Source organism: Aythya ferina (assembly GCF_964211825.1).
Source record: "Aythya ferina genome assembly, chromosome: 8".
NCBI lineage: Eukaryota > Metazoa > Chordata > Aves > Anseriformes > Anatidae > Aythya > Aythya ferina.
Window position 1 is genome coordinate 12,667,939 of NC_140304.1, and position 15,206 is coordinate 12,683,144.

At 39.1% G+C, this 15,206-nt stretch overlaps 1 protein-coding gene across 14 annotated transcripts in view; it reads right to left on the reverse strand.

Annotated features, from left to right (window-relative positions):
* Window positions 1-15,206, reverse strand: part of CEP350 (centrosomal protein 350) — a 71,643-nt gene that overhangs the window by 46,886 nt on the left and 9,551 nt on the right. For 10 of the 14 annotated variants that reach the window (XM_084527528.1, XM_084527534.1, XM_084527540.1 and 7 more), the window contains 8 exons: window positions 13,246-13,331; window positions 11,533-11,576; window positions 10,488-10,602; window positions 9,630-9,762; window positions 7,416-8,032; window positions 6,760-6,870; window positions 2,819-2,932; window positions 697-840 (listed from right to left, as the gene is read on the reverse strand). In XM_084527528.1, coding sequence (XP_084383654.1) covers window positions 697-840; window positions 2,819-2,932; window positions 6,760-6,870; window positions 7,416-8,032; window positions 9,630-9,762; window positions 10,488-10,602; window positions 11,533-11,576; window positions 13,246-13,321 — 1,354 coding nt within the window. In that variant the 5' untranslated portion in view covers window positions 13,322-13,331. The remainder of the gene's footprint in view (window positions 1-696; window positions 841-2,818; window positions 2,933-6,759; window positions 6,871-7,415; window positions 8,033-9,629; window positions 9,763-10,487; window positions 10,603-11,532; window positions 11,577-13,245; window positions 13,332-15,206) is intronic. The other 4 variants (XM_084527529.1, XM_084527536.1, XM_084527533.1 and 1 more) reach the window with 1 other exon arrangement.

The window sequence follows — 15,206 nt, forward strand, 5'->3', positions numbered from 1 at the left end:
CAAATGTTTAGTGTCATAGCCTGAATTCAGCAGCCTCTGCTTAAACTGAGCTCACACCCTTTATCCTCTTACCAGCCTCAACACTTCAGAGGAGTATGAATAGCAGCAGCTACCACCTGCTGCTTATTTGCCCTGTCTGAGATTCTGGACAAATTATGAAAAGGTCTAATGGAACAATGAATGAAGGACTTATGACACCCACGGATGGCATTATACAGTATCTGGAAGAACCATCGTTCCTTTAAAAGAAGATGTCCAACCACAGCTTGCATATTCTATGCAGCACATCTGGAAAATTCATCTGGTCTGTGGACCACTTCTAGCCATTCCTTTCCTCACTAGCCTCAAGAGGCAAAGAGAGTGCAAGTGGTCTGGTTTTTCTGGTTGCAACCTACATCCTATCTTTCTCAGAGCTCCTGAGCACCTTCACATCACAGCATGTGCTGCAGGTCAACTGCATGGGCAGGGCTGACTTCCTATGGCACTGAGAAAAGCTCAGAATCCACCCAGGGAGAGGTTATGCATGGATGTGAATAAAATTCTCCCCTTGGATGCCCCCAAGTTAAAAATAGTTATTTTAAAAGAAACCAATTACACTCCATATCAGCCATCTATGTAATTCTGCAGACATGCGAAGTTATATAATAAATTAAGAACAATGAATAAAGCACAGTGATAAGGTACAGTACAACTCACCAGACTTAGCAGCTCTCTCTCGTCCTGTTCTGTCACTAGATACAGCTCTTCTGTCCTGTTCTATTCTGGGAGCTGGACCCAGTATCTTTTTTACTAGCTTTTGTCCCTCCCGCCAGGAGGATGCACTTATTACATAGTTTCCACCTACATAAAAAATAATAAATAAAATTCAAGCACAAGATGGATTTTTCCAATGTATCACAAAGCAGTAAGTATTTCTTGCAACTGTCACTCATTACTGTACCACTTAATTCCGTGTACATGGTACAGCTACAGTTACATGGTCATGACAACAACATACCATGAAGACACCCAACAGCCGAATCACACAACTATCAGTGCTTCCTGCCTAAACATAACACAGCATGAAAACCCAAAATATACCGCAGAACATTACAGCCTTATGAAACCCAATTAAAAAAGAAAAATGGTTACGTAGGCCTAAAATGTATAAGCAAATGTTACCTGGGAGAGACATTTATAGAGGACTGAGAAGCTGCTGTTCATCTCCACTTAAGACAAGAAAATACATAAAAAAAAGAGATGGAGGATCTAAAATGTTCTAATAAGAACAAATACAGAAGTGGTGGGTAAAGAACAAAGCTAGTATCTTTTTAATATGAAGATGAAGCATTTCCTAGAAAGAACTTGCAACAGATTTCTACAGATAATTGCTGAGATAGGTGTCTTGTGAGGAGGTTAAAAAAAATACTGAGCAGCTGTTGTCTTACACAGTGCTAATTCACTATCCTCTAACTGACACTTCCGTACCTTGACTGAAAAAAAATGAGGTATTACCCTAGTAGTTTATTCACTTAATTAACCTGGTAGTTAATTCACAACAGACTGCTTTGCAGATGGCATAAGCCCAATCACAATGGTATTAGTATTATTTATCATACTACATGTAATTCAATTATAAAAATTGGTACCGGAGTATCTATACTTAGTATTAATGCTAAGTTCATTCATCTCATCTTTCCTACCACTAACTTCAAATATTATTAATCATGTTTTGAAATGTCTTAAAGCACTTTGGAGAAAAGCATCAAATAAAAGAGTAAAGTATTAATAAACTACTTCAGACCACTCCAAAATATTTTATTGCTAGAAAGATACCTAGCTTGAATATTTTATTTGCTGTTGATCTCTTACCATTCAATTTCAGTTTTCGTCCCTACCAGGATTGCCTAAGCTCATTTGCTACAGCTTGAACACAACAGACAAGCAAGACAGGATTGTTCTCCAGGACCCTACAGTACCAAAGCAACTTAAAGTGAAATCCAGAAGACCAGACCACTAGTGCTCTGGCAAGCATAGTCCTCGATCTTTTTCCTCTCTGTTCATCCCCCTACATTATTTTTTTTTAACCAGAAAATCCATTCAGTAAGGAGTCTGTAACCCACTATTCATTTACTAACAGTCCTCTTCGCTTGTGTCGTAAATTATCTGAGTATTTTATAAATCTGTTATTAGAAATATGTCACTACAAGACTCTTTCAAAGAGATTCATCAGCCAAAGGGTTTCTCTTGCCTGACTTGTAATTCTCATTTACTTCTATGCGCATTTAAAAAGGCAGTGTGGAGTCTCATCTTCCACTTCAAGTCAGCTGTTCGACCTAAAACAAGCTAACAGAGCAGAACATGAGCTGTGGCTATTTATAGCCTTGGCTATGTTAAGCAGTTTCTTACTGCGGCTGGAGAAGGATGGATCACCACTGATACGCCACTTAAATCTGGTTCACATTTAATCCACTACAGAGGATAACCAATACCACTAAAACTCGTGGCAATCTCTCCTGCCTCCTTTGGGACTGTCACAAATACTTCCATTGGTTTAGTACGTTTCCTTATGTATGAATTGATCAGCATAATGACTGCTAATTTTCTGTTTCCTATCACAACAAAATACCTGCATGCAGCATAACTGCATGCAAAAATGCATACTCACTCTCAAAACCTTTCTGTAACAGTTTATAGAGAACAAGAACACACGCATCCTCAGTGCATCATACAATCTACATAACATTTTTGCACATCTGCAAAGGCACTGAAAGCAAGAGGCCTTATTTTTCTTTATTTCTTGAGATAAAACTCATCTCTGAAGCACAGAGCTAGTCACCTTGTTTAGACTCCGGACTTGCCGACCGTGTCAGTTTTTGAACCTTCCGCACTGGTCTGGTTGCTTTTCTCTCTTTGTTTTTCTCACAAGGTTTTTCTTTCATTGTTGAATCCTCTAAAAATAAACAAGAGCTATTGAGTGATATTTCATGGGAAAGAACATATAATGGCAAGCTTGTCTCAACATTTAGCTTGAAGAAGTGAAGCTCGGAGAAACACTGATTTTCCCAGATCATATACTGAGATCAACTACTCCCAGCCCAGCATTTTGGTATTCTTATAGCACGAAAATATTGAATCAAGTATTGTTTACTTATGCAGTGGAACACAATGAAGCCACAGCAAAGCTGTAATAAATCTTTACAAAGTTCATTTTCTATCTCAAATGCTATTTTGACAGTTAGGAACGATTCTTTGTTCTCTTCTACTGTAACCATTCCATTTTAGAGCATTCACGTTCCGTAAGAACACCCAGTTCCTTCACTGCTGAGGTACCCAGGCTGCTGCCTCCACATTAACACACGGCAGCACATCTGCTCTCTGCCTCCGAGCTGCAGCATGAGACAGGACACCCGCGTGCTCTTCCTGCAATATTGGCTGCAGAATTCACCCAGTGACGCAGAACTATTCTGTATCACTGAAGCCCTCATTTACGACATCATTAGGTTTTAGGCTTTAGAGATGCCAAGAACACTTATCAAAATAAAGTCATTTTACCATGTTTTTACAGTTTTACATACAAAAAGGAAAATCGGACGTGGCTCAGTCACTACCCCACTGCCTGGGTTTCCCAGCTGCTGCAGGCAGAAAGCAGTATCTAAGAAACGCCATGGCCACTATTAACACTTTTTTGCTCCTCTATCCAACATGGATCAAGATGAAGTTTTATCAGTTTGATGCCAATACCAGCTTTTATGGCCTCTAATTTCAGCTGAATCTACTCTGATGGAGACACATAGGAAGGATCAGAGACAGAACAACAGGTGATACTAAAGGGAATTTGAGGATTCTTTCTCCCCCTCTATATCCTTTCCCTACCAATTCTCCATTTATGCTCAAGCCTGACAATGAGCACGGGGACAAGAGAATCAATGCATCAAGTACCAGAGGCCTCAGTGACTGCACCTGCAGAAATCTATTCCGTCTCCTCTTCTCTCTCAGTGCCAGACAGTTTCTTCCTGATACCAGGAAACGACAAGCTGCTTCCCACTCGCTCTGTTCATATTACAGCAATTTTGTTCAGTGACGCCAATTCTGAACATCTTTAAAATGGGATTATTGGAATCCTGGGATCAATATAATATCCTTCAGCCTAACTGGTAAAGATACTCTGCGTGGTCTGTGCTAACATGTAAAAAACTCCTTGCAGAAAATAACAGTGCTTCTGCAGGTGTTAGAAATCTTAGAGCTTATGTAAGCACTAGAGATCATGGAATAGTTTCAATCTAAGTGACTATACACACCCAAAAGTCCACATGCTCTAACTTTATTACAGAATTAACGCATGGACAGATAATCCTAGAGGCTAAAAATACATTTATAGTACATATTATGTGCAGCTCCAGCATTTGATTACTCGGAATCAGCTATTCAGTATAATCTCCTCAGGTCAGAAAGGAGACACATTCCACTACAGCTGTTCTACACATGGCATCACAACAGGCATATGGCTGAACATACACACAGCTTGTTCCTTTTGCAGACAGAAGTCTTTTGAAAACACGATCCAAATGCCTATCTTTTTAATTGGATCTCTTAACTGGACATACGAAACTTCAAAAATTCCGATTCCTATAAAGAGCTCATGAACCATTCACATTACACTTGCCAAAACTAAGAAAAAAGCCAGACTAGATTAAAAGTCTTTAGAAATTTGGAATTAAACACATGAGCTAATGCTGGACAGAGTATTTACAGAATTATTTTATTGAGAAGAAGTAGCTGCCCTTCTGAACTTTTTTCTGAATGATTCCAGAAAAAACAAATTCTTGGTACCTCAGTATCAGAATCTTTGTTTCAGCAAGACCAAGAAAAAATTCTCAAGCTGTACAAGCAAAACAAAACTGAAGTCTAATCATTTCCATATGAGCCACTACACTATCAGCATTCAAAAAGACACCTACAGTTTTACAATAGCATTGCATTTTCCTCTAATTTTAAATATGTTTTGATCAATGTGAGAAGTTATTTTTTAATATGTAATAAGCAAGCTCTTAAGCTTCAAAACTAGAGGTTCTCAGGGGATGTTATTTGCTGTTCCTTTCTTTTTTATTCATCTCATCTCTTCCCCTTCCCCCCAGCTTAGTCAGTCAAAAGCAATTCAACCTTACAGCTCTTCACTCTAACCAGTCCAGCAAATCAAAAAGCCACTTGGGTATCCTACTATAGATTATCTAGAGAAAAGAGCTGTCAATGGTACTACAGTTTTTCAGAGTGAAAAATGAATAAAGATTGGGTCTTAGAGCAGTAAATCTGAAAACATAAAGCACATGTTACATCTCTGGTCTCTTAGCAGCTTAACTTTAAAGCAAATTACAGCAATTTTTATAATCTTTGCTCAGTTTTAAGCATCAAAATCTTGTGCTACTAAATAAGCTCATTACCTAAAAAAAAAAAAAAAATCCTTCTTCCTGTGTTTCCAATCTCCAAGAACAGTATTTAATGCTTTGCAAAAGGTCATCAAGTAAAGAAGAATGAGTAACAATTTTCTAAGCTTTTAGTATTCAACGCTCCTTCCCACACTTTCACTTGGAATAAACTCCAGTGGTAATGGTCTGTTAATTCACCACTGTGCAAAGCTAGGCAGCCCCTCCTCCCATATTTCAATCAAACCTTACCAAAGGTGACTAAGTTGTAGAGGGAATAAAATCTGGGTTATTTAAAAAGTTTCTTATGTCTCTATCTGCTCTACCTGTATCTGCTCACCCTTCTTAGGGGAGCTGTAGTTAAACAACATCACAGTAGTTATCCTAATAGCCTCTGCAGAACAGAAATATGACTTTCTTCTTGGGTCCATTGAGAAGACCCAAACACTTTGAAAGAAAGCTGGACACACCTGAATGTTCTGTTTTCTGGAATCCAGGGAGAGCCTCTAAAAAAAAAGTCCTTGTGTACAAAACTCTGGGACACAAATTTCTCCAAGAACATCAAGAATTGGATTATTCTCATATAAAAGCACTTAAATTCTGCAAGGCCAGAGATATGAAATCAACCTGATGTGATATAATCTCATCCCCAGATACAGCTGCAGACATATCCCTTTAATGCAGGCTACCAACTGCACTTTAAACAAGCAGATCCCGGACACTTTCCACAGCAGATGCCCTCCCTCTCCCCTTTACCTGCCTCTGCACTCCAACTAAACCACTGCTGTACTAACAATTCCCCCAGTAGCTTCAGGACTGACCATTTAACACCACACCGAAGGAAGCAGGATTCAGGCTTCAACATAGTGTATACAGTCCACTTATCACTTCAATGGTGTTAAAAATGGCAAAAAATGTCAGAGTTGTTCCCATGAGACAATCCAAAGGTCTCATGAAAACCAAAAGTGTTCTGGTTTTGACCTTTTCAACAGGAAATTGAATTCATTCATGCAAACATGTATAAAGTTACAAAATTAAACAAAAATTGTTTTATTAAAGACTTTTTTTTTAATTCCTGTTTCAAAAGATGGCTCTCTCTTGATTCTTTTCAATATTGATTTTCTATTATTTGTATTATTTCTATTAAATTAAAATTAGAAAAAGATGGAGAAGGATTTCTCTTGTTATCGTTCAACAAGTTACCCCTCCTATGAAGAGAAGTACAACATATTTAACACTCATTGTTTCTTTTTCTTGTGTTGTTTTTGTTTCCATGACTTTGTAGACTTGTGCCAAATAAATTTCACTGCCTCTTAGAGAAGGTTGTGCAGCTTAATAAATGCAGTTTGCATATCACCTGTTAGCTGGAGTGCTATATCTCTATACAGCTCCCGACTAATGTGAAATTCTTCCTCATGCCAGATCTTCCCATCTGGAGTGCGAATCTTTGTTTCAGCAGGATTGAAACCTGAAAGTAAACAATTTAGGAGTTTAAAATAGCTGTTTAAGATGTAAATAAATATTTTGGGGGATGAAGGGAGTAATTACTTACTTGGGAAATTCCCAAGTAAGAAAAGAACTACTTGAATTTCTAATAATAAATTAAAATAAAGCAATATACCTGTCTGCTGCCTGCTCATAGTTCAAAAACAGCAGACTGGATGAAGAAAAGACTTACCAAAAATGCTAGAGGCCTCCTCAGTCTATAAAATGTTACTAACAACTTGGAATGTAAAAAATGTATCAAAATAAATCCAAATAGTAATACAGCAAGGTTACTTTTTATAGTAATTTGTAAGCAGACAGGAAGAATTTTGAAGGATTTCACATTTTAGTAGAGTAGCAAGAACTTCTTTGCTTTCCTGACCGTATTTGTGAGCATACTGTTCTATCCACTCCTGTATGGCCCAAACACTGCAGTGATTAATTTCCATGCTCTGACATGTTGCTGCGCTAATTGATCTTTGCTCCTTCACCATGAATAACTAAGAGGGGGATTCTGTGCCTCCATACCTTTGTATGCTGGAGCAGCAGGTGCGGCTGCCACTTTCCTGACTTTGGGAGTAACAGCATTCTCCACATTTGTGATCACTACAGGTTGCTCAGCGTATCCTGAGTGTTGTCCTCTGCTACCCAGCTCTTCAGAATGCTCCCACTGCTTTCGAATCCGCTCCTTCAGCTTCTCCAACTTAGCATCATGCTGCCGCCGTTTCAAGATTTCCAGCCTATGAGCACTAGAAGTACTCATAGTAGAAGGGGAAGACACTTTCAGTTCACTGTCCTGGGACGTGTTACTCAGAGGAGTTTTAGTGCTACACTCATCTCCTCTGGAGCCACTAGTTTTTTCCTCTTCCAATCTTGGAGGTGTGGCAGCTTTAAGAAATGCCTCATTTTGCAAAGCATCAATTGCTGGTCGGTCATTCAAATACCTAACAACAGTCTCATCTGCAGCAGAAGATGATGGGCTTTCAAAATCTCTGCCGTGTAGATCTCGCTCATCTCTGTCATGCATCATACGGCCCATTACTTCAGTCTTCCCTTCTGCTTCACAGAAGTCCAAACTAGACAGAAGTTGCTTGGCCTCCAATTGGCTGGAACCGTGATACGGCAGAGAACTGTATGGATCCCTGCTGTAATAAAAGCAAGAAAAACTTCACCATCAGAAGCACAACTGTAGGACCTCCCAAGCCAGCTATTGGCATGCTCATTAACTGAAAGAATGACTTGTCTCCACTTTAAAGGCAAGTTGTTTTAAAGTTTGAGCATGATATATTTAATAATGCAAGTCTGACAAAACCAAAAGAAGTTGCTGTTCAAAATTTAAAGTACTTTCTGCACTCTCTGAATAGGACTATATAGATAAAATTGAAAACCTAAATTAGGGCACAAAGGAAAAAAAAATCAGGAAGCAGTGACATCACCCTTTAATTAAAAGAAAGCTTTAAATAAAAGCCAAGTGCACAACTTAAGTGACAAGCCTCATTAACATATGTTCTCTAAAACAAAGCAGTGCACCCATGCACAGTTCCTTGAAAGCACGCTCATTAGCTGAGAAAACAAATAAATTGCACAAAGACCCCTGCCACGTAATTGAGCATTAAAAAGGCAAGCCACTCGCAACACCTTCAGAGCAAACTGTATTGCAACAAACGTAAATGTTACTGAGAACAGAGAAGTTCAGCAAGCATTGTGTGCAGAGTTGTTCAGTTAACAAAACTGTTCCAAGATTACAAAACTGATCCAAACCAGCCTCCCATGAAAGGAAAGAAGGACAACTCACACAAGAAGTGAAACAGGAGACCAAAACTTCGGAGGAAGGATAACAATTATTGATAGACATGAAGATGAATTAAAAAAAGGAAAAACACCACTACTGTCCCAACTCTATTCAGTCAGCAGCAATTTGACTTCACTGAGAGAAGACTTAGCACAAAAAATGCCAAGCATGTGTTCAAATCCATCCAAAAGGTATTACCAACCCAATCAAGCTATTCCTGAGGGATAAGGCCTGTGCTTATAAAACACAAGGAGCTGAAGAAGGTACAGTAAAAGTCTTCTAAACTCTGATGTAATAGCAAGTTATAATCACTTTATTTCTGCTGCAGGTTCTCTTTCTGAAAGTTTTTAAAGCATCCTACGGTAGCTTATAGAAGCAGTACAGTACTTAAAACGTAGGGAAAAACAAGCTTGCTGTATTTATCCTCACTCCTCACACCCCTCCACATTCCCTGGCCTGTAACATCCCCAGCCACTTTTCTCCTTGATCCAGCCGTTCTTACTCTTTCAGTGACTAGTTTTTGGGTAATGCACATAGACACACACCAAACCAAATGCACATTTTGTACTACATTCTTGTACCACACTGTCCTATGATAATACATTTGGAAACGTGCTAAAGAACTGATGAAATAAAGTTGGAAAAGCATGAGGAAATAATCTTTTTGGTCCTTCTTACAAACCTTATAACTTAAGAAACTTATCAGGCCACTGTTAGCTTGATAAGATGGCCCCAGTTCAATGCATTTGACTTTAGACTCATTCTCTGAACAAAAAGTAAATTTGTAACATTTCTAAAAAATGAATAAACTTTTGTTCAACACCACATGGTGCTCATGTGGGTGGGCAAGGGGAGGAAGCAAATCAATTTCTGAGTTGCATTCAAAAACATCGGAATTAAGTTAATTCTGATCTGAGCATATTTGAACTGTCAGTTGTCCCAGCACTAACCTGTATGAAGCCAACGGTTCACGAAATTCCACACGGTTGTTTTTCTTCACATTGCTTTCAAGGGTTGTCGCTCGAAGAGGGCTGCGTGAGGACTTCTCCTTGCTTGATTTAGTTTGGCTGGAGGACCGGGAAGCTGAAGCAGAAACCAAAAAATCATCTATATATGCCTATTTCCTTTCCACAAGGAGAAGACTCTTAGGGCAGAACAATTAAGCAAAGAGTTTTGGAGGGTGAGCAAGCAGCAGAATAGCATCTGAAGTACCCTTTCTCTTTCAACAATTTGATCACAGGAACTAGAAGCAAGCTAGCACATGCTTGAAGCAATGAAATTTAAAGAGAGAAAATAATTCTTAAACATTAATTAGAAGTAATTCAACCTATGGATGCTGGTGGTGCTGCCGCTAGAGGTCGGTCTGCCACATGCACTGTAGAAAAACCAGCATTACCAGGATGTTCTAAAAAGTTGATGTTAAAACAAAATAAAGTATCAGATCAGCATTCATTCAGGGTGTAAGAGTTGACAAACACTAAAAATATAAACAGCTTTTCCAGTGTAAACACGGGCATATACAACTGTTATCCAAAGACTCTCACGAAGTATCTGGATGCAGCAAGCACTCACAGCAACGGGCGAGTCCTGTCACTCCCTACAGCCAGATGACTATGTTAGCACACCTTCTTTCCCAAGCTAAGAAAACATTAGTTTCTCCTGGGCAATTAGTCTTTCATCAGTAAAGATCATAATCAGGAGACAACTTGGGTGCATGAAGGAAGGGGAAAAAAATAAAACAAAACAAGTCTTTCCAGAATGCAGTGGCTTTACCCAGCCTTGCATGCTATATCCTAAATAATACATACCCTTTCTGCTTATTTTCCTGCTTGCGCTAGCAGAGGGCTTCTTGGCATCCATGACAGAATCAAACACAGCTGTACTGGTGGGAGCTATTTCCAACTTGTTCTCTATATGACGTAGCTAGAATTTGAAGATAATACATGTGAGAATATTGTTTTCAATTTTTAAACCACAAGTATTTTCTCCTAATGTGACAATTTTTTCCTCATTTTTCATAAAGAATAAAACTTCAGGCAAAAGCAACTTCACAATGCTCATGCTGCAAAACTGGCCTTATGACCAGAAACTGTAAGAGTATTAAGATTTATTTAAGAAGACTGAATTAGGTTTTGCTGCATAGTTTTGTTTCCATAAGTAGGCTGTTGTGAAGAAATTAATAACAACATGCCATTCAGAGTCTTAACACAGCGTCAATGAAGTATTAATTCCACTTGGAATATGTTCTATAATGCTCTTTTCAAAAAGAGAGCATGATACAGGATTTCACAAGTAAAATCCCACACTGATGCTCGGCTATTTGAAGTGACGAGGCTCTGGAAAAGAGCTGAATTCCCCCCAAACTCAAGCTGTTTGGCTTTACTGAAGTCAGTTTCTTAAAAAATACAGTGCAATTTCTCAAGCACCTAAGTTAATTTCCCACTGAAAGACAGCAATTCAAATGCTCAAAGTAAATTGAAGAACTATGAAACACACTGGCAGAGCCCCAGTTTCTGACTGTTTTGTAGTAAGCAGGAGAGAGCAGTTGTTTTCAAAATTAAAAGAAAAAAAGTAGAACTCCGCATTTTCTTAGATAGAAAGTAAAGTAATACTACTCTTGAGACTTAGCGGGTGGCACTATACACTCAAGACTAAGCTTGCTGTGGCAAAAATTTCTTCTATTGCATGTGGAAAACATTTTCCAAAATACAGGACCGTTCAACATGCAGATACTCCAGCCACGTCCTTAATTTTCAACTCATCTAACAGCAGATCACTGAGTAAAATAATATTTAGTTAATGCTATTGCAAAAGCTGATTTGAAAAGAGGTAAGAAAAAGAGTAAGTACTTACAGCAGCCTTAGTCTGAGAAAAAGTAGCCCATGCTGCAGTTGGATCTTGGAGAGCAGAAACAAATAAATACATCTCTTATTAGTAAATGGAAAATAATGAAAGAAAATGTCACTTCAAAACAATTTTCCTTGGCTCACTAATCAAGTTCTTTGAATGACTCAATTCCAGCCTGTCAATATCCTCAGTGAGAGGCTGTTATCAGTCACGATTCATCTTAACAGAGCAATAAAGTATTTAATGTGAAATTTAATGAGTTCAGCAGGTTACGTTGAATGCATTATTACGCTTGGAACCAAATCTACCATTCATTAGAGAAGATGTTTAAAAGATAACGTTAAGAGAGTTATCTACCCCAACACAAGTATCTTACGTTTTCCTATTACGCTATAGTTTAGCTAATTTTTTGTTGTTGTTTTGGTTTTTGTTGTTATTTCTCTCCCCTTTCTTCTCCAGTAAACTGAGCACGAATACATGGTCCCTGAAAGACTACTCAAAAATCTTCGAACACGTGAATTTTGAATAGTAACCCTTTTGAACTCTACACCCTACAAACAAAAGAGATGTAATGCTTGTGAAGAGCAAACAGGAGGCACTAATCAACTCTCAGCCTTAACAGATAGCATGAGCTCTACGCACAACTGAGGTCAGTAGGATACAGTAGTACTTTCCTCTAAAAATATTTACGTCTTCAGTTCCATTCTTTCTTTTAAGAAAAAATAATTAATGGTTTACAAACACAATGTGCAAAACCTTAATGTGGATAGGAGCCATGGAGGACAGTAGTATTAGAAAGTTAAAAAATAAAAAATAAGAGTCTCCTTGCAGTAAAAAACAAAAACAAAACAACAACAACAAAAAAACCTGCTAGTTTCATTTCAGGTAAGATGCAGCAACACCAAGGAATAGGAGGGACAGGGAAGTAGCACAGAAAAGACTTTGCTTTGTCCTTGAAAGACAGCACTTCATGTCTACAGAACACCTCAGTCTCACAGTGTATGGAATTTGAAAAGAAACTGAAGCTATCTCAAGAGACAATCAACAATAATGTCCTCTCACAGATAAACTATTCAGCTGTTTCTACTTTTAAAATAATTTCTGGCATTCAGTTTTGTCATAGTGGCAATCATATGCTTGATCTTGAACCACAGACTTAACATGTGACTCAGCTGCTCTCCCAGACAAGAACCTTCTTCCTCTTACGGATGGCAGTGTACTCACTGCCTCCCTAAATCACAGGCTAATCAGGACACTAAAAAGCTAACTGGATTCCTCCAACTCAGGGCGACATAAGCACTGGCAATCATCTTAGTGGTGATGTACTGCTGCTTTTCAACAGCCTTTAGCTCTTTACCACTTTGGAACTGAGCAAGAGAATCGGGAGTGGCTGCCCCTCAGGCACTTCTTTCGAGAGACTACAGTTCCCAATTTATGTTCCTGCACTGCTCCCCCTCTACAACAGTCCAAAAAAAAAAAAAAAAGTGTCTCTGTGCTATCTTGGCAACTGTACCACAGGCTGGCAACTCCTACTGCAGATCAGCAAATACTCTGCAGATCAGAGCACAAAACTGCTACCTCTGCAGAAAGGAAGCCGTGTAACACATGGCCTTAGCTTCCACACTGAGGCAGAAAAATGCTGTCTATAAAAACTCCACAACATTTCAAAGCAGTCACAATGAAACATCTTTTAGAATAAAGTAAAATAAAAATCTGTACCTCTGGTAGAATCCTTGGCTTGGTTATGCCTTGGACTTTGTAGAGGCACCTCATTTGACTTGTTGGTCCACATCATGTCAATTTCTCTAAAAAAATAAGAAATATTCACATAAAAACCAAAGGTCATATGCTAAACAGTGTATGATCTTGATCACTAGGATGAATATTCACCTTATACGATTTCAAACCCGCATCATGAACAAAATCAGAAATTCAATAGCAAGCTACAAATCCATTTACAGCCTGCAGTTGTTCAGAAACCATGTAATTCTCTAGATAAAGAGGGCTTCGCTTTTGTTTTCTTTATTTGTTGCAAATAAGAGTGAACTTGATAAAAAAAGAAACTCAGAGGTCATCCAATTCAGCCCACAGCAGTAAGTATTCCCGCAAAGCCAACAGAAGATGACCACGCTGAAATACTGCACTTGAAGGGGAAACAGAGGCAGTACAGCTTGAACTTATAAAGGTTTGAGGAGAATACTCAGTTCTGCCAATGCCAGACAAGTGTGTCACTTGTCCCTGTTGAAGACAGAACAGAACCCCACAGCAGGACACTACAACCAGCAAAAAGAAAGGCAGGTAATTTAATGAAATAGTTATTTCTTATTGTTTTCGTTGCAGATGGCAGATTCTGCTTTTAGGACAGGTGTTGCTGAGCTCGTTCACGCACACCCACAGCTGGAGCCTCACATTACTTACACTGCAAAGCATGCTACTGCCTAGCCCTGGAAATCATCTTAGTTATCTTCTCCACCACTGGAACAAAGAAGTGTTGTGCTAGAGAAGTGGAAAGCGAACATTAATAAAAGTGCAGGCATTTTCCATATAGAACCAAGTCTGAGAGCTGCTGCACATGTCGTATCATCCCATTATCAGTTTCCGGCCAAAGAGAAATGTGACAAAACCCACCTGATAAGTACATTTAGCCTAAGAGAAGTTCTGGACAAGCAACCATTTCTTAAGGGATTTCATTATCACTCCTCAAGTAAAGATTTGGGATTTATTCTTATCCTTTGACTTGCCAATATATTTAAGAGGACTTATCTGGGACTAGAATTGTTCTCATTATTATAAACACACGACCCTATATAGCCTATTTTATTATGCCCTGTGAATGCAGTATTGTAATATACTCTATGTATTCCTAAACTCTTCAAGGAAAGTGTCAGCTTTATAAAGATGTGTGAAATTATTCATCTTGTCTTTCAGCCTGACACTCAAGCAAAGGCTGCCAGCCCTTTGCCTGTGCTAAGCAGAGCACAGGTCAGGCTGAAGCAGCAAACCCACCTTGTGAACACCTCAGTTGCTACTGCTCACTCCCAGCTCTGTGCTGCTGCTCAGCAGCACTGCTGCAGTGCCTCGGTTCAGAGCATTGTGCTGCCCTACAAAAGGCTCCTCAGCTGCTTACTGAAAAAGCCAGGGAGCGATCACACAGCGCCCTGCTGTATTTTCCTAACAAATCCCTGCAGTGCCAGCCCCAGGTTTATGGTCGGACCCTCGCTGGTTTCAGCACAGCCTGCTGAGCTCCACTGAGCTGCTTTGCTTAACTCAGGTTTCTGTTGTTTGGGGGGGAGAGGAAAGAAAAAAAAACAAAAAACAACACATCATCGAACTGAGAACTCCGGAGCTGTCTACAGTTTCAGGAAGCCAACGCTGTAGTAGTTCTCGTACGCAACGTAATTCATAGCTGTAAAGGTTTGGTCTTTAGATGTCCCTCTCCCCTCCTTTGCAGCTGAGAATTTATTAACTTTTCAAGATCTACCTACAAACGATGTCGATTTTCACCATTGGAATTGCTGAAGATTAATAACTTCTTTCTAAACAAGTACTCATCTAAGTCAATGCCCTGCCCCTGCCAGAAGTTAAGCCAGCCAGCAGGCACTTCAATGCTACCAAGAGTACAGCCAGGGGGCAGGGGAGAAAAAAAGTAAATCAAGATACAGTTGCCAATCTATTTATAG